We start from the raw sequence: 18480 nt of genomic DNA on the forward strand, positions 1-18480 counted from the left end.
GGGAGGTGTCCCTGCCCATGGCAGGGGGTTGGAATGGGTGGGCTTTAAGGTCCCTTCCAAACCATTGGGATTCTGTGACATTTCACAGTCTTGGTATGTGAGCTTAGTGACAACCTCTTTTAAGGGTTCTCGTGTGTACTTGTCCTGCACAACGTAAATAATGCTAAACAACAGAATCATCTAGGTTGGAGGAGACCTCCAAGATCACTGAGTTGAGCCTCTGACCTAACGCCAATAAGTCTTCTACTAAAGTGTTATCACTGAGCTCTACATCTAAACATCTTTTAAAGACCTCTGGGGATGGTGACTCCACCACTTCCTTGGGCAGCCCATTCCGATGTCTAACAACCCTTCCAGTGAAAAAGTTCTTCCTAATATCCAGCCTAAACCTCCCCTGGTACAACTTTAGCGCATTCCCCCTCGTACTGTTAATTCAAGCTGCCAAGGTACCTACACTGAAAGTGTTAGCAAAGGGAAGAAGCTTCAGCTTCCAGTTCCTGCTTAATATTCCTGCTTGCATGTCTACTATTGTGTGTGTTATATCAGCAGTGGATGCCAATTCTACAGAACATCTTAAGAAAGCAAATTTAAATGTAGCATGAGGTCTCTTTTCTCCTCTTTGTTTTGTCTCTTAGTGTTCCTCTCTTTCATCTGCTTTGCCCCTTCTTGCTTTTTCTGTCGCTGGTATGTGTGTGAACTGTGTCCTTTCTTTATACTTTGGTCTTCCTTCCTCTCTAACAGCTATCCATCATTTTTCTTCTTCTAAGGACTGGGGAGGGAGTGTTAGCCTTCCTCTGACAAGTGGGAATTTAGTTTCTAACATCAGAGCATTCCGTGTACATCACCACGTTGATGTAATGTTTTGTGATCTACAGGTTGGGAATCCACGTGTTGAGCTCACTCTCTCTGAACTTCAAGACATGGCAGCCCGGCAACAGCAGCAGATTGAAAATCAGCAGCAAATGTTGGTTGCTAAGGTAATAATTAGCAGCAAACAAAATATAGAGATTGTAATAAATACAGATTTCTGTCAGTGTGTGGAAATGTGGGTTTTGGGGGTACAGATCAATGCACCCAAGTCACTTTAAATAAGCTTAAGTGGTTAAAGAAGCAACAGTTGTGTGTCTTTATAAAAACATCGCTAGTTTTTTTCTCTTTTGTGAAGCCCACTTTGTTATCTGTAATAGACCACCCACGACTCTATATTCATATATACTCGCTCATTCACTTCGATATAGTAACAGTGATGTGAGATGAGAATGTGCCCATTTCAAATATATTCATGTATTATATTTCTGAAGTCTGAGGTGTGACAATCTAAACAGAGTGGGTTTAATGTTTTTGACTTTGTTCTTGGTGTTATAAAATACAGTACACATGGGATGCTTGGAGTATGGCACAGTGTCTTTACAAGCAATAAACCTAACAATTCTCTTTTTTTTGGTGGAAAAAACATAGAAAAAGTAAATATTTTCTCTGTGTCCACCAGGAGGACTGTCATTAAGTACTGGAACATTATCTTCTAGTAGGCCAGCTTGTGTAAATGTTCTGTTGGGAGTGCTTGGTGTTCACTGAGAAGCTTGATCGCAGTGTTGGAAGTTCATTTTGCAATGGTAGGAAAAGTATTAATAGCAGCAGAAGCCAAATGCCAGAAGGAAGGTTTCACTGATAGGCTTGATTCTTCAAGCAATACATAGTTTCACAAATCTGCAAAATTGATGTTTGGTCTAAAATTTTGAATTTCTTACCATAAATTTAACAAACTTATTTTAAAGAGGTATTGTTTTTCCTCAGGAGGACAAATGTATGTTTTAACTAGATACAAGTTTTTCTGATTGCTGGGAAAATAAGCTTAAACAAACCCCAAACCAAACAAAACCAAAAACCAGTGATCATAGAGATAGGCTTTACTAAATACAAGGGTAACAAGTACCTTTTGTCTTTTATTTTGTTAGGAACAACGTTTGCGTTACCTGAAGCAGCAAGAACGTCGTCAGCAGCAGTCTGTTTCAGAGAGTGAAAAGCTTCAAAAACTTAAAGAACGTGTTGAAACCCAGGAGACAAAGTTGAAAAAAATCCGTGCCATGAGAGGACAAGTGGATTATAGCAAGATCATGAATGGCAATCTGTGTATGTGGGATTTCTAAGTATACTATTCGATTTTATTTGCTGTTCACTGTATATCTGGCAAATAATGTCGTACACTGTAACAGGATTTCACATAGAACATTTATTTGTCATACAACGGTTGCCAGAAATTTCTAGGAAACTTATACATGATGTAATTTATTATCTATTTTTATAAAGTCATAAGTAATTAGAGTATCTGTTGTAAATGTTAACAATTCCTGATGCATTATAAGTAGTTTATTATGTGTATGAATACACCAGGTTTAAAACCAGTATGTTGTTCTTAGCAATACCCGTAGAATTAAAAATTATCAGTATCTTCTGCACTTGTTTATTATTGTTATCTTGTTAATTTTAGCAACTGAAATTGAGCATATAAGTGCCATGTTCCAGGAGAAGCAGCAGGAGCTACAGGCTGCAGTATTAAAAGTGGATCAACTTACTCAGCAACTGGAAGACTTACGGAAGGGGAAGCTGAATGGGTTTCAGTCTTACAATGGACAAGTAACAGGACCTGCAGCAGTAGAATTAAAAAAATTGTATCAGGAGCTACAGGTAAAATATTGAGAAATACAGTTTAAATGACAGTTGAAATAAGTCATATTACTGCCTTTATGGGTGGACACTTTGTTCTGTGATCTGATAAAATTGAAATATCAGGATGTCAATGCAAGCGTCCTCTTAAAACAGGATTTCATTAGCTTTCAAAACTATTTCTGTTGTTGCTCATACATATAATGGGGCAAAGTGTGAAAGTGTTCTGAAGGGCATTTCTGAGCAGTATGGAAGATACTGAATGTGCACAAAGTACTTGTAATCTCTCTCCAAAAGCAATTTTCATTTCAGTGCCTTTCTGATTTGCAAAGAACTGGATATAGCACATTCCCTTAGATTTTGTCTTAGCTTGGAGACGTGACTGGGCAGCAAATAAGAGTAATTTAAAAATATATTGTGAAAATATAGCTATAAGGAGAATGTAAATAAACAGAAACACATAGGAAGTATCATTTTAAGAAAATAATCAAAATTGTAAGCTGAGCTATATTCACTGCACTATTCAGTATGCTATACAGCACACTAATGTAGCTACACTATATTCGTATGTTATTCACTGTACCACTATCTTACATCTTTATCCAAAAATATTGGTACATCTGAAGAGTAGCTTTCACATCAATAATTAACTATTCCATTCACATTGGAATTTTGTCCAGTTTTTGTTTAAAATTTACAGTATACTTAAGAATACTTAATGTGTCAGGATGTCATAGTTGATTTAAACTATAAAGGTAATCAGTCTCCTTATTTACTGGAAACCTGCTGTGAAGGCTTCAGTTTAATCCCCATGCAGAGAGAAAAACTGGTATCCAGACCGGGTGCTAGCAGTTCAGTTAACTTCCCTTCCAGGCATCAAGAACTTGTGTGGAACTGGAAACAGAATTAAGAGCATAATTTCTTGTACAAGTTTGATATCACTTGTTTTTAGTTTCCATGATATTCAAACTTCCATTGTGGTTAAATGTAACTTTTAACAAGTGTTTTCTAGGACTTAATATTTCATTTTGGAACTGCTTTATGAAATGTGTTTTTGCCTAATTCTTTAATCCAGTTGGTATAAATGGGATGCATGCTACATGCTTACGAGGTATCCAATAGCTTGGCAAAAGATAGCATGTCCTAATGTTTTCTTTATAACAGTTAGTTGTTCATGGTAATTTGACAGGCTTTGTGGAAGCATACAATCAGATGTCAGAACATGGCTGATCCATGTTGCATCATATTTTATTTTTTTTAACAACATGTTAAAAACAACCTTGACAAAGACAAAATGAAGTAACTGTCCTAACAAGTGCTGTTTTTTAATGTTTTTTTTTCTCCTTTCAGATTCGGAACAGGCTTAATCAGGAGCAGAACTCCAAGCTTCAGCAGCAGAAAGAACTGTTAAACAAACGTAATATGGAGGTGGCCATGATGGACAAGCGAATCAATGAGCTGCGTGAACGACTATACAAGAAAAAAGTTGAGGCACGTCAAAAAGAAAACATTCCTGTAAGATAAACTATTCAAAGGGCCACACTTTAGTTTATCAGCAGCCTATTAATTCTACATAGAATGTCACTCTATTCCCAGCTGAGTAGTACAGTTACATGTAAAGAGCCCATTATAGAAGTAGTAAACTTCTTAACATAGTTTTAAGTTTTTCCATAGATAAGAGAAAACTGCTGCTTTTTTGTGTGCGTGTTGTACACGCCATATTTGTAGGAAGTTTCATTATGGGCTGTTTTTTAGAGCATAAAGGCATCAAAAAGGTAGGTTTTTTGTTTGTCTTTGTTTTTCCCTGGAACAGAAAAAATGATAAAAATGTAATAAAGGGTCTGATAAAATTAGCAGATAGTTGTCTGGGACTTTGACTAGAAATCAGTAGACATTTTGTCTGAGGACTAGAGACATCACTTATGGATTCCCCTGTGTATTCCTAGCTGGAGGTGTTGATTTCAATACATAAATTTATTCATTTATACAAAAGGTACATTGAAAAGAGACCTTTAGCAGTAAAAGTTTTCTTCATGAAAAGTATGTGCTGTGGCTGAGAAATTTAATTTTTGAGGTGTTAGTTTTAAGGAAAAAAAATTGTCTTCCTAGTTCTTTATTTTTTTTTTTGCATAACATGGAGTAATTTATTAAAGTGAATTAGCTACAGTGCATGGTTCCAGATAATTAAATTCAGACCTCCTTTTCACGCACAAATGCCTAGATTAAATGGAAATTCACGTTTCAATTTGTCTGATTTTTAGTTGAATCGTATTAATGGAACTTCATCACCCCAATCATCTTTGAGTGCTTCAGGACGGGTGGCAGCTGTAGGACCTTACATCCAAGTTCCAAGTGCTGGCACTTACGCTGTACCAGTAGATCCAGTTAAACCACAGTCTCTCACCATTGCTTCTAGCTCAACACACGGGAGATCAAAATCTGGTAAGCACCTAAGTGTGATGATCGTTAATATATATTATTTGGAAAGGAGTAATAAGAAAGGGAGTAATTGTAAGAGATCCTGTGTTGAGATAATTTCTGTAGCAGAAAAGGCATGTTTAGATGTGTTCAAGTTCACTGGACAGTACTTGCTTGGTATGAGCCATTTTCACCTCTTTCCCGTGAGTTTTTCTCAGAAGGTAGAGTATGTTTTCTTTGTGATTTTACTAGGTGGTAAAACACTAAAAGGATTACATGTTCCTTTACAGATTTTGTGAATTAACTGTTCTGTCTTAATAGCTTTTGAATTAGTTTGTATGTTTGAATATCATAATGAAATCAACTTGGTGGCAAAAAATATTATAAACAACTATTCATAGTATATGCACAGCAAACCAAAACTAGTGAACTAGTAAAAATAATACTACTTCCCAGAAGGAGACTAAGTAGGAGAATGCAATAAAACTATGGGAAGCTTTTGCTCCTACAGAGAGATGAGTATTTGTGGTTCTTAAAGCATTTCTAAAGTGGCATAACCTTAGCATTGATGGTGTTTACTTCTGTCTGCCTTCATTAGTGAAGGAGCTGCCCCTCTAGAGTATTCTGCATAACTGAAATTGATTCCCATGTTTCCCAAAATTAATAATTCTATCTGTATTGTAAAATAGAAGACACTTTTTTAAATTTACATTGGAGACTAACAGAAGCAAGTCATGACACTTGTGCATTAAGTTTTCATTTTGGTGCAGCTCCCTTGTGTGCTCACATCTTAGCAAAATCAGAGTTCTTAATAAGTGGCTAGCTTAACATGCATAATACAAATAAATATTGATTTATAAATACAAATAAATATACATAATAAAAATAAAAAATGCACAGTCCAATCAATCTAATCACAGGACTTGATTTAGCACGATCTTCTGGGAGAGACCTAGAAATGAGATAAGAGATGAGACTGCTAGACCAAAGCTTCTGCAATATTCACATGCATTCCAATACTTAAAACTGGATACGCCAACAAAGCTTGCAAGATGCTTCCAAACAGGGAGGAAAAGATTGAAGGAAAGACTATCAGAACCTCCCTAAGTCTGTAGGAAAGAACAACAGGAACCCCAAAAATCCCAAAGTCAGGAAGTGAACATAAACAACAACAGAACTTTAAACAAACAAACAAACAAAAATCTTCACATTTTCCAATGATATTAGTGATCTAACAATATCTTTAGTTTGATTCAAAGGCTATAGAAACCCAATCACTGCTTTTATTGAAAAAATTAAGAGTATGGAAGGATTTAATTGTGAGGTGAAAAGACAGATTTGCAGCAGTTTTGGATTTGGATATGTGAATTCTTCTCCAATGTATGGGACAGTTCATAACTTTTAAGTTCACAAACCAGAAATAATTCACTGTTTTATAAGTCTTAACGTTACTAGAAACACATCCATACTTCTGGACTGACCTCACAAGGTTTTAAGATCTACGAATGAGAGCTCTTTGATTTTTATAAAAGTACTTATTCTACCTTAGGACTGACTTTGTATTTATTACTTTGAACATACTTGAAAGAAGTCCAGTAAGATAGATTTATTTTAGGAGAATTTTATATGCTCCCTGGAAGAAATAAAAATGGGATTTTTTTTCAACTGTCATGCTTTTGTTTCTCATTATCTGTGTGTTCCTGTTCTAATTTCTCCATTGTCATTGTTTTAATTTTTCCACTACTTTTTTTTTTCTTTCTTTTTCTGTGTAACTGGATCTGCCTTGGTGTGTCCGATAGAAACAGACTGGGGGTGTGTGAAAAAATCTCCAGACACCTGGAAGGTTTCTGATTTAGACATAATAGCGGATCCTATTCTGTCACCTCCCACTTCTCTTCAGTCTGCTGTTCACAATGTCATCCGTCTGGCACCTACTCTATTTGACACCCAGCACTGTGAGTCCGTAGAAGATACTTGGCTAGCTAAGAACTCAGTTTTTAATATGGTCATCTGAGCTCTTGCATACAGATGCATATTAAACAGCATCTTTAGAACTTGTGTTGTGGGCTGGTATGTAGTAGATGCTGTTGAGATGTAAAATTGTTCAGAAGTTGCTTTTCACATTTGAAGTAAATGGATTTGTGGCAAATTCATCCTTAGAGTATTGCAATAGCATTCTAGGGATGAATTTTCTTCATTGAAAAAAAAATGAGAATTATTATTAGAAAATTTGTGGTAAGCACCAAAAGATGTTCTAGTCTATCTCGGAGCAGATAGATGTATATATACACATTTAGCTTGAGTTATTTTGTGTGAAAGTTTGAGAGTTTCTGTTTTGCACTGGCCCCAGAGGTGGGATAAAAGCTCACCTTGTCCAGGTCAATAGCAAGAATCTTGCTGATTTCAGCAGGACAAAAATGCTATACTTGGCTTATACCTCAGTTGCTGTAGCAAGTATCATGGATCCAGACCTACAATAATCTTTAGGTAAAATCAGAGAAAATACACAGGAACTTGTGTGTCTATGTCACTGTCTTATTTATGTAAATACAAATCTGGTTAGTGGGAGTTGAAATGCACTGGGTGTTGGGTAGTCTTACAGGCAGGTAGACAAGAGGGTACATTTGGAAGAGAAATTGAATCCAGCTGGTTGAAGTGGCTGTGGGGTGGCTGAGAGTCAAACCAAAGGCAGAAGGGAGATGCTGCGTGGTTGCCTCCTGTGAGCACCTGGTGCCATACCCTGCAGTTGGGGATCACAACAGCAGCTTAGTTAAGTGCATGAGATCCACCTTGGGTTGTGGCAGTACATGAAAGGTGTGCTCATGCAAAGTGCGTGACAGTTGCCAGTCTGCCAGACTGTCACATGAAGGATGTGAAGATGGGAGCAGTTACACTCTGTTACAGAAGCAGAATGAAACAGAAGTGAAGAGGAGAGAGGGTCTGGATTTAAAAAGGATGAGGCTCATGTAGAAAGTAGTGGGGAAGTTAAATTCAATGTAATTAAAATATTTTATGCACCTTGTTCTTAGACTGTCATCTATACTAGACAGAGGATGGCATGAAATCCTATAAATAGTCTTGCTGATTCTATTTTCTAGGGGCTTAAGAGTGAAACGAAACAGGAAACATTGCCTGGTTGTCATTTGATTTTATTTTTTTTACTATAGGCTTTTGCTATGAGTTTACTATGGGGTCCAGAAATCTCAGTTAATCTCCTCCCCCCACTTAGTTGCCCTGGCCTAGTAAAGTGTTACATGTCATCTTTAAATGCTCCACTAAGTTAACTGCAGGCGATAGGGAAGGAGAAATGATCTCTGGTCACTCTAGAGACATCTAAAATTTGATCTGTCAAAAGCAGATTTAAGCCCTAGAATCTAGCCAAGGATCTGCAGAGTTACTGTAAGCCAGATCTAATTATAAAATGATTTAAACTCTCTCACTTGGGGAACAGAAAGTAAATAGTCTGTTGCAGTTAATAAAGTAATGTATCAAAGCATCTAGGATTTGTTAAGGATTTGTTGCTGCAGTTTACATGCAGCTGTGCATGATTTTTTTTTCATGCAATGAAGATAAAAGTCCAGGACTTGTATTTTGGCACTGTGACTTCTTGTTGTCAGCTGACCTTATATGTTTCTTTAAAATTAAATCTCTGAGGCAATGCTGATCAGGTGAGTATGTAGAGGAAAAAACAAAAGGTAAGTTAGGAGCCACATCCAGTAAAGGAATGCAGGCTTTTGTTCTACCACATTCTTAAAATGAGTTTTACTTCCTGTTATGAGTCAATGAGCCCACTAACAATAGGTTAAATTTGGAATAAGTCCACATGGAGACGTAGATTTAACATGTGTCATAATTTGACAGTGTTCCTGGAGAGTACCAAAGGAAATACGCTTAAGTGTTTCTGTAAAGACTTCTTCTCTGAACTTAACTTTGCCTTTTAATAGTAAAATGTGCAACACTCAAAGCAAAATTTTAACAATCTTTTTTCTATAGGAATTTGTGGTACAATTCAAATGTCAAAGGCTAACAAACAGCATGTTATATATACAGTGATTGGGCTTTGGGTATTGATTTCTGAATCAAACATAGCACTTCATCTGATTTCTGGAATCAACTTAATCCTGTTGTAATCTAACCTGTTCCATTTCGCGTGTTGTTATTGCTTGTTTACAATGGTGGTATGGATTATTTTAAATAGTGTTTTCATCTGTTTTCAAGCTAATGATGGAAATTGGCCATTACTTAAGCAGAGCTCAGCCCCTGTGGTAAAACCCCCTCAGATCTCCAACACAGACTGGAAAGAATCGAGCATGGACACTGCTTTAAAACAAGGAACTATATCCAGCCAACCTTTGCCAACTTCAGTATTAGGAAGTACTGATAAGCTGGTGGGTTTACTCTGCGGTGCATTTTTAGATCTGTTTTGCTGAAATTATGAACCTTTGGCTGCCACAGCCAAACTTGCTTCAGATATCTACACTTTTTTTTATTTCTCTGCTTATAAGTATTTAAAATGTCACAAGTGAAATTACCTTTGTATCCCTTCCCCCCTTTTCCTTTGTATTCTTAGCAGATTACAATTGATGGATTTTTTTTTCAGCCTAAGTAGTTTGTTGATAGAACGTTCTGTTCTTTCACATATCCGGTTTCCCCTTTTCTCCCCATTTGTTTGTCCTAATCCTCTTCCCCACCTTCCTATTTTTCCAATTCACATCTTTGTTACTGTTTTTCCTTGGTGCGAATTACCACTTCTCAACATGCTCTTTCTCTTGGGAAAAAAAAGAAGAAAAAAAAATAAATCCATCCTCCAGTGAGTCCACTGGTGGTGTCTGTCTGCACTGTTGTTCTTGTACTTCATGAATTCTTTAACACTATAATCTTTAAAGAATAATGGCCTTGTCTTTAAATTGTTTTGGTAAACTGTCACTACTATCACATTATACATTATCAATTACCAAATAGATACTGAGGTCCAGAACCTAGATCTGGTCATTAAGGCTTTGAAAGTACTCAAGTAGTTCTGGATTCATATTAATGTATTATAACTGAAGATGCTTCTAAACAGTAGGTCTTGGTGGTAAATTCAGGTAGAATCGTGTAGTGTTTAAGGAAGACAAATTACTTACACTGACTCCTTTCTTGTCACACATCATTAGTCTGTTTTGTTGAATGAAGAATATTCTTGCTTGCAAGTATTTTATTTAATGAGGTGTTACACTTTTTTTTGTTCTTGCATAGGGCCTTGACCTGGGGAAAGTGCCACCAACAATTCCTGGTGTAAGCAAGCAGTTACCTCAAAACTATGGGACCTATCCAAGCCCGGTTCCCTTAGGAACAGGTTCTACAAATTCTCTAGAAAGAAGGAAGGATGGAAGCCTGCCCAGACCCGGAACGAGTATAACAAATCGGCAAAGACCTGTTCCACTCCCGCCGCCAAGCAACGTGCATCAACCCAGCTCTTCACAGCAGATTCAGCAGCGGATTTCTGTACCTCCCAGCCCCACGTATCAGCCTTCTGGCCCCCCCTTGTTCCCAGGAGGAGATGGCAGGCCAGAACTGCCTTTAACTGTGGCCATCAGACCTTTTCTAGCTGATAAAGGATCAAGACCTCAGTCTCCCAGAAAAGGGCCACAGACAGTGAACTCCAGTTCCATCTACTCAATGTATCTTCAACAAGCAACACCACCAAAGAATTATCAGCAAGCTGTATATAATACCTTAAATAAGTCAGTAAAAGCAGGTAGAATATACGTTATTTTTTTTGTCCTTTGAAATAGACTATTAAAATCTATTCATTAGGCTTAGTTTATGTATCAATATAAATGACATCTTGTTTGAGAAGCCTCTCTAAATCCGTGAGAAAAGTTTTGTTTGTTTGCTTTTTTGTCTGTAGTATGGCAGCAGAATGATCCCATTTCTTTTGGGGGTGATAAATGAGAATATGTTCAGTTGCCTATTAATTAAAACAAGATAGGAATAGAACAATACAGTCTGGATGCTCCATCTATGCTTTATAAGTAAGTTGAAAAAAATTGTGCATAGAGAGTTGGTGGTTGCCATCGCCAACAGGTGAGTACTTATTTTTGTTTTGATGGATTCCAACATAATTATTTTCTGTACTAGTGTCAAGTAGCAACAAAGACATCTGGTTTATTTGCAAATATTTTATTACATAATTTGAGAATAGTTCTTCACTGTTTTCCATTGTTTTTTCCTTCAGTTTATGGAAAGCCTGTCTTACAATCTGGTTCAACTTCACCCTCGCCGCTGCCATTCCTTCATGGTTCTTTGCCTGCCCAGACTCCTTCACAGCCACAATCTCAGCCTCAGACTGAGGTCTCTGAAAAAGATCAAGAGCTGGAAAACGCTCCACCACCCAGTGAAAACAGCAATGTGGAAAACATTCCTCGTCCTCTCAGTCCTACAAAGCTCACACCTATCGTGCACTCACCCCTGCGATATCAAAGCGATGCTGACCTGGAAGCTCTGAGGAGAAAATTGGCCAATGCTCCTCGGCCGCTAAAGAAGCGTAGTTCTATCACGGAACCAGAAGGCCCAAGTGGACCAAATATACAAAAATTGTTGTATCAGCGCTTTAATACTCTTGCTGGAGGAATAGAAAGTGCTCCTTTCTATCAGCCAAGCAATCCCCAGGACTTCATAGGCATCTTAGCTGATGTTGATAACGGTAACGCCAGTACCAATGGCAATATTGAGGAACCCATCTCCGTGCAACCTATAGTTCCTGTTCCTGATGAGCCACCCCCTCCTTCATCAGATGCCAACGATAATGAATTACCTTCTCCTGCTACTGAGGAACTGATCAGCACTGAAACCACAAATCAAACACCTGAGACAACTGAAGACAACAACAACAATGTTGCTATAGTTCCTTCTACTGAAGAGTCGTCCAGTCCCACACCTGAGGTCAGTTCTCCAGTAGAAGATGAAGTTCCTTTGCAACCTGCTCTTCCTCCTCCAGTTCCTCCAGTAAGTAACTAAAAGACAAATTTTGAACTACGGAATTAGCTGTGTGTTAAGCTTACCCTCTTCCAGTTATGCTTAAGGTTAAATGGTATGCTTGCATTACGAGTTTTGATACTAAAATAATAATATAAAAAAAGTGACTCCAAGGAATAATCTGATGGAATAGCTTCTTTACTAGTGGAGTTGTTTAATAAGGAAAAAAGACACAGGCAACAGGAGGTTGTGTATGTAATTTAGGATGTAGAACTTCATCTGGGATATAGTATTGTCGTAGAAGCTTTGTGGTATCTGAGATACCATGAAAAATAACTTTTCATTTCCCCAGGGCTACAAAGCTAACTGTTTATATGAACCTATGAATTGCAGTGGAGATTTTTAATTTGCATACAAGCTGAAAAGCTATTCTGGGAGAAATGCATTCCTTTTTCCCCCTCTCAGTAGAGAGAGGTGAGACTAGGGCTGACGAAACTAACAGAAACACAGCTGACTTGTTTTAGCAGAAATGTTTGTTTAAGGGATTTGTCTCAATTTGAATTGCTTTCCAAGTCCTCATCCAGCACCAAAGTCTTTTCAACACTAGTTGCCTTTGTCAATACCAAAATCTACAGCATATGGAGAATTGAAGGTGGGGAGCAAAACGAATTTTATTCTTAGTTGTTAACATGACTCATTTAACACTGATTTCAAAACATATCTCTACTTCTTGACTCACCTAGAGTTATCATAGATTCTTTAGCAGAAACCTTGCATTCCTCTTACAATTTGACTGCAGTGTGCACAGGGCTTTTTGTATGCATTTTCCAGGACAAGTGAACCAGGATACTTCTGGAAGAATGGAGTATGTTAGCAACAGATATTACTCATATCTTGGGAGGCTTATTTTCCAAACCGAAATAGCCATGCTAAACGGGCGTAAATGAGAACAGACCTTGTGATGATACAGACTAAACACATTCTGGAAAGCTCTAATTAATAGTAGATTTTATTTTTCTGGAAAGTGGCAAGGACATGAATGATGCAGAATATTCTCAAACACATTTAAATGTGCTTTGGATCTTGAGGATGTTTCTTCTGATTACACCATCTAGAATGTTACATAAAATAGCCTTATGGACTTTTTCTCACAGCAAGTCTTTTTGGTACTGACCTACAGCTGACAATTTAACTAATTTAAGGCAGAAATTCCCCTGAGTAGAAACCAATTCTCATGTTTAATTGTCACGCTTTCTAGTCTAAGCTAAAGTAGTGACACAGTCTCAGACCATCTGCCAGAGATGTATTCAGCTCATATTAGACACAACTAAGATTGTGGTGCTCAAAAACCGTTGGCTTAATACTTTTGTCCCTTGTACTTGTTACCTTTAAGTAGGAGCTTCTAGCATGCTTTCTCATTTTAAACTGAGTAGGTTACAGTAAGGTATTGAGTATTCTATTAGTAGACTGTAATAGAAGTATTTGCATAGTTCTTACGGCCATCCAAGGCAAATGGAATTCCTCATCGGCATAAAAAGTAATGAATGTTTTTTAACACCTCTGCAACCTGAAGTAATGCTTTAAACCTTCACTTCCACCCAGACCAAACGTACCAACCTGAAGAAACCTAACTCGGAAAGAACAGGCCATGGTTTGCGGGTGAAGTTCAATCCATTGGCTCTTCTCCTAGATGCTTCCTTGGAGGGAGAATTTGATCTTGTACAAAGAATCATATACGAGGTGAGCTTCTAAGCAAATGCAACCTCTTTCAAATATTAAAAAAAGAAAACAAAAGTGCTGAACTGTTTTATATTTTCAATAGGTTGATGATCCCAGCAAGCCCAATGATGAAGGAATTACACCTTTGCATAACGCAGTGTGTGCTGGCCATCACCACATTGTGAAGTTTCTCCTTGATTTTGGGGTAAACGTAAATGCAGCAGATAGCGATGGGTGGTAAGTAATAAGATTTTTAACTTAGCATCTAGAAAAATGCTATTTTGATGCAAATCCAAAATGTAGTGGAGACCTGTTTGAGGAACAATTTCCTTCCCTGTTTCTCCCAGTAAATGAGCACTTTCTAATCTCCAGATGGTGACAAACTCAAATGTAGAGCTCCAGGATATTTAACCCACGTGCGATCACCCTTGAATCATAAATTATACTGTATTTTGTTTTTACCTTTTAGGTGCATTTTGTGTTTACATGCTGAAGTGATTTAAATAATGAGCGACAAAAGTTTATGCTTCATTTTTATGTAACCCATCCACAGATTGTGTTTCTGAAGAATAGGTCTAGCCTTCCAAGCAGATGTAGCACTTGTAAAGAGTTTGGAGATAGGAAACCATGCTATGCCAAGCACTTGTTCCCCCACCTTATTTTATAATTCAAATTCCCTCATATTGAAAAATATCCTTTTATGTCCAGCAGTCCTGCAAGCTATGAAAATTGCTATTTTTGTTAACATCTATTTTAAAATGTTTGGCTTTACTGGAGTCAGGTAAGCGTTGGAATCCACTCCAGGTTGTTCAGCAGGTTTAGAACAATGCACATATACACTATAATCATAAAGAGCAACTGGCTTTAAAAACAGACGGACTAAATGCTGTATTGCAAGACAAAATAGGATTCCTGGAACTTTATTTTTTTGATGCCTACACTTTTGCTTTATTTCAGGACACCTTTGCATTGTGCTGCTTCTTGCAATAGTGTTCATCTGTGTAAACTACTGGTTGAATCAGGGGCAGCTATTTTTGCTTCAACTATAAGTGATATCGAAACTGCTGCAGATAAGTGTGAAGAGATGGAAGAAGGTTACATTCAGTGTTCCCAGTTCTTGTACGGTAAGCTGTGATCAGACTTTACAAACTTTTTTTTTTTAGCCTTTGTAAAATTCCTCCCTTTCCTGTCACTCTGAAACATCTGCTTAGGCCCCGGACTTGAGAATATTGCCCTGCATGTTTTTTCAAATATTAAAAAAAAAAAGTCTTTTGGTTATGTCGCTTACAATCCTTGCCTTCTTTGCTCACAGGTTCCTTCTAATGCTAATTTTTAAGTATTAATTTCATTTAATTTCAAGGAAATGTTTGCAGTGGGAGGTTCTCACAGTAACTGTGAGTTGTCAAGTATCTCAATAAAGACATTAACTTCCAGATGCACAATTTTTTAGCAGATTACATTGAGACATATTTTGCAAGAAAGTACCTCGATGGAGCAGAGAAATTTAATTTACAGAGAAAGGCTAAAAGCTTTGTTAAGGCTCTGTATACCTGACATCGTACAGATTTACAAAAGCTTCAAGTGTTACTATATAGAAGATCGGTTACAGAATGTAGGCCCATGAGAAACATGCACCAGACATCTGCAAAACTATTTTCCTTATTTGAAAAAAAAAACAAAACAACAACAACAAAAAAACACCATGGTTTCCATTGTACATATATGTATATATATATTTATATATATGAAGAAAACAACCACCACCACCAACAGCAAAAAAAACCCTCATGCTCTAAATTGTTTTTGACTATTCTGCCAGATTTGATTTTGTCACATAGTTAAATTTCTGAAGTTGTTTCAAGAAGTGCTGAAAATTGTTCATGGAATGGTATTAATGAGACTAATATTTGGGCCTCAATGTCCACCCTAAACATCTCAGAGGGGAAAAACAGGTTATTTTACCGTTTAGTGTATTGTCTAATTTGTTGTTAACAGGAGTGCAGGAAAAGTTGGGAGTGATGAATAAAGGAGTGGTGTACGCTCTGTGGGATTACGAAGCCCAGAATAATGATGAGTTGTCATTCCACGAGGGCGATGCCATTACTATTCTGCGACGCAAGGATGACAATGAAACAGAGTGGTGGTGGGCCCGCCTCAATGATAAAGAAGGCTATGTGCCTAAAAATCTTCTTGGGGTAAGTTCTAAGTTACTTTCTCCTCTCTCTCTTTTTTTTTTTTTTTTTAATTTTGAAAATAGGACCACAAGATGGATCTGTGGTCAGACTCCCTCTGTGCACCATCTGAATGCTCCACTATTAAGCTGTGCAAAGCAGAGTATCCTTATTCTGTCAGGCCTCTATCACTGAAAACAGAAAGGAGAGGCTACGATTAAGAGATTAGTCCTACACTTATTTAATAAGTTATTACAGCCTAATATATACAAAGTATAGTAAGATTTACTTCCCTTGGTTAAAAGATAAGGCCCCTGTGCAAAGTACAGTGGCTTTATTAGGCAGCTGTAGGCTTTAGCCCAAAAGTTTAGGAAGGTTTTTAATACCTGGCACAAGGTAAGCAATATATTTATACAACTTTAAAATGGGAAGAAACTTTGAAGGTGACAGCTTCAGGAAAGTCATTTATGCTGTGCTCAGTCAAACGTAACACTGCTATCACAAAAGACCAGGAATGTAAGGCCTCTAAGTGGAGCAATACAGAGGACAAAATGTGTATGAAAGCCTTATAGAGCTTGAAGCAAGCTCTAGGGCTAAACAGGGAACTCTTGTACTTACGTAGATATGTCCTGTAGCGTAGTTTCGGTGCTCTTTGAAGGAGTAAGTCAGCCCTTGGCTTCCCACTGTTGCTGGTTTAACTTTTCAGAAGTAACTTAAGAACATGCCGTAGCTTTACAAGCAGAAACGCATCTCACACCCATAAAACGCTTCATATCACTCAGTTCTTTTAAGTACCCTTTGGTTGTAATTAAATTGATTTATATTTAAACTGGTATCAACCATGCAAAGCCTAATATTTTCATTTTGTTTTTACAGTTATATCCACGAATAAAACCTAGACAGCGAACCCTTGCTTGATTTCAGTCATACAACAGTGCAATACCTTGATGGTAACTGGAAACTTAAAACATACACTGGAGCCATTGTTTTTGATCATTTCACATGGAGAAATAAAACTATGATATTTAGTTTTAATGGTGCTTTCTCTTGTTAAATGGACAGCATCCAAGATTTTCCAGATCTGCAGTTTGTAAATGAAGATTGTTTTATGTGACCCACCACTGATGAGGAGAGCGGTATCTCCACTACCTACAGTGTTCTACCAACTGTTGTCTAAAGCAGTGTATTAAGTTAAAGTTCCGTGGTAGGAGCTTTCTTGTGTTAAGTGTTCAGAGGTGTCATTTGCGAAGTGCAGATACGCTGTCCAGTTTGCTCCAACCCCACAGTAACTGTCCCACGTCAGGATTTTGGATATTTTGTTCAATACCAGTGAATGTTGAGTTCTCTCATTGCTGATCAGCTTTTTGGGTTCTAGGACACAAAATCTTCACCTATTACATGCATAAGTACGTAGTCACCAAAGCTTTATGAAGGCTAGGATTTTAAGTGTTAACGTGCTTACATACTTAAATCCTAGTCTAGAAAACCCCAACAAAAGCTTTACATAGTCTAGCATCTAGTATTATTTGCATTTAGACTCAAGCTAGAAAACTAACCAAACAAACAGCATTTGTACGCTTCTCAAAGCCCCTAAGGAATAGGTCACTTGGTGTTATATTTTCTTATTATTCAGCCTACAGCACCAGTGTTACCTCTACTAATGTAAAGGTTCCCCTACTAACCACTGCAGTTTGTCCATTCAGGACAGAACAATTATAGTGAACTTGCAGCAGCTTAAGGGATTTGTATGTCTGCATGGATGAAAGTGCAATAGTTGAGAAAGGTAAGAGTCAGGTAAGAGTTATATTGTATAATTTGAAGTCTGCCCAGGTCAGTCTAAAAGAAAATATGAAGGACTGAATAGAAGTAGAAAGTGAGGTGTGTAGATGCTAAGTCGAGGAGAAGAAAGAAATGAGGTATAGAGAGGGATTTAAGAAAGGCAATATGTAATTTTTAAGGACAGTTTCTGTGGTTCTTGGCAGCCTACATCTGTTGCCAAGGCAAGTTATGCAATAATCTATTCCACTACATTGTAGTTTCAAGCAAAAAAAAAAAAAGCACTTCACTGGAATTTTAATTGTACATGATTTTATATACCAAAAGTATATTTTGAATTTCCCATTATAAGTTGTAGCCATATTTCTTGTAATTTTCTCCCATTAAACAGTATGCAATTTAATTAATTCTTCATGTACAAGTTCTGTGTATAATTTATATATCCATTTCTGCAGTGCTGTAACTTGCTTTTACCACAGATTAGCGTTAACTGTATATATTGTGGTGAAAAGTGAAAGGGTATTATTGTTGAAGAATTTGCTACATGAATGTGATGATTTCAAGAGCCTATGATACACTAATTCAGAGAACATGTAAATGTGCACAATAAAGTACTGCTAAGGCATGGCTGCATTCTCCTGTTTTTTAATAGCAACTGTGGACATGCCATTGGTCATAGTCTACATAAAAAAAACTTACCTGTATAGCTTCTCACGTTCTGTTGATGCAATTTCCTCATTGTTTTACCACTTGCACAGGAACTGACTTACCA

The 18480-nt window shown here is 37.3% G+C and overlaps 1 protein-coding gene across 5 annotated transcripts in view; it reads left to right on the top strand.

Annotated features, from left to right (window-relative positions):
- Positions 1 to 18335, top strand: part of PPP1R13B (protein phosphatase 1 regulatory subunit 13B) — a 70630-nt gene extending 52295 nt beyond the window's left edge. For 2 of the 5 annotated variants that reach the window (XM_082762556.1, XM_082762554.1), the window contains exons 5-18: positions 876 to 977; positions 1956 to 2130; positions 2489 to 2685; positions 4015 to 4179; positions 4926 to 5106; positions 6882 to 7037; positions 9301 to 9470; positions 10321 to 10822; positions 11303 to 12072; positions 13645 to 13782; positions 13865 to 13998; positions 14719 to 14885; positions 15757 to 15956; positions 16809 to 18335. In XM_082762556.1, coding sequence (XP_082618682.1) covers positions 876 to 977; positions 1956 to 2130; positions 2489 to 2685; positions 4015 to 4179; positions 4926 to 5106; positions 6882 to 7037; positions 9301 to 9470; positions 10321 to 10822; positions 11303 to 12072; positions 13645 to 13782; positions 13865 to 13998; positions 14719 to 14885; positions 15757 to 15956; positions 16809 to 16850 — 3099 coding nt within the window. In that variant the 3' untranslated portion in view covers positions 16851 to 18335. The remainder of the gene's footprint in view (positions 1 to 875; positions 978 to 1955; positions 2131 to 2488; positions 2686 to 4014; positions 4180 to 4925; positions 5107 to 6881; positions 7038 to 9300; positions 9471 to 10320; positions 10823 to 11302; positions 12073 to 13644; positions 13783 to 13864; positions 13999 to 14718; positions 14886 to 15756; positions 15957 to 16808) is intronic. The other 3 variants (XM_082762555.1, XM_082762557.1, XM_082762558.1) reach the window with 3 other exon arrangements.
- The last annotated feature ends 145 nt before the right edge of the window (positions 18336 to 18480 follow it).

The sequence above is a fragment of the Aythya marila genome (genome assembly GCF_965140915.1).
Source record: "Aythya marila genome assembly, chromosome: 5".
In the NCBI taxonomy this organism is placed as follows: domain Eukaryota; kingdom Metazoa; phylum Chordata; class Aves; order Anseriformes; family Anatidae; genus Aythya; species Aythya marila.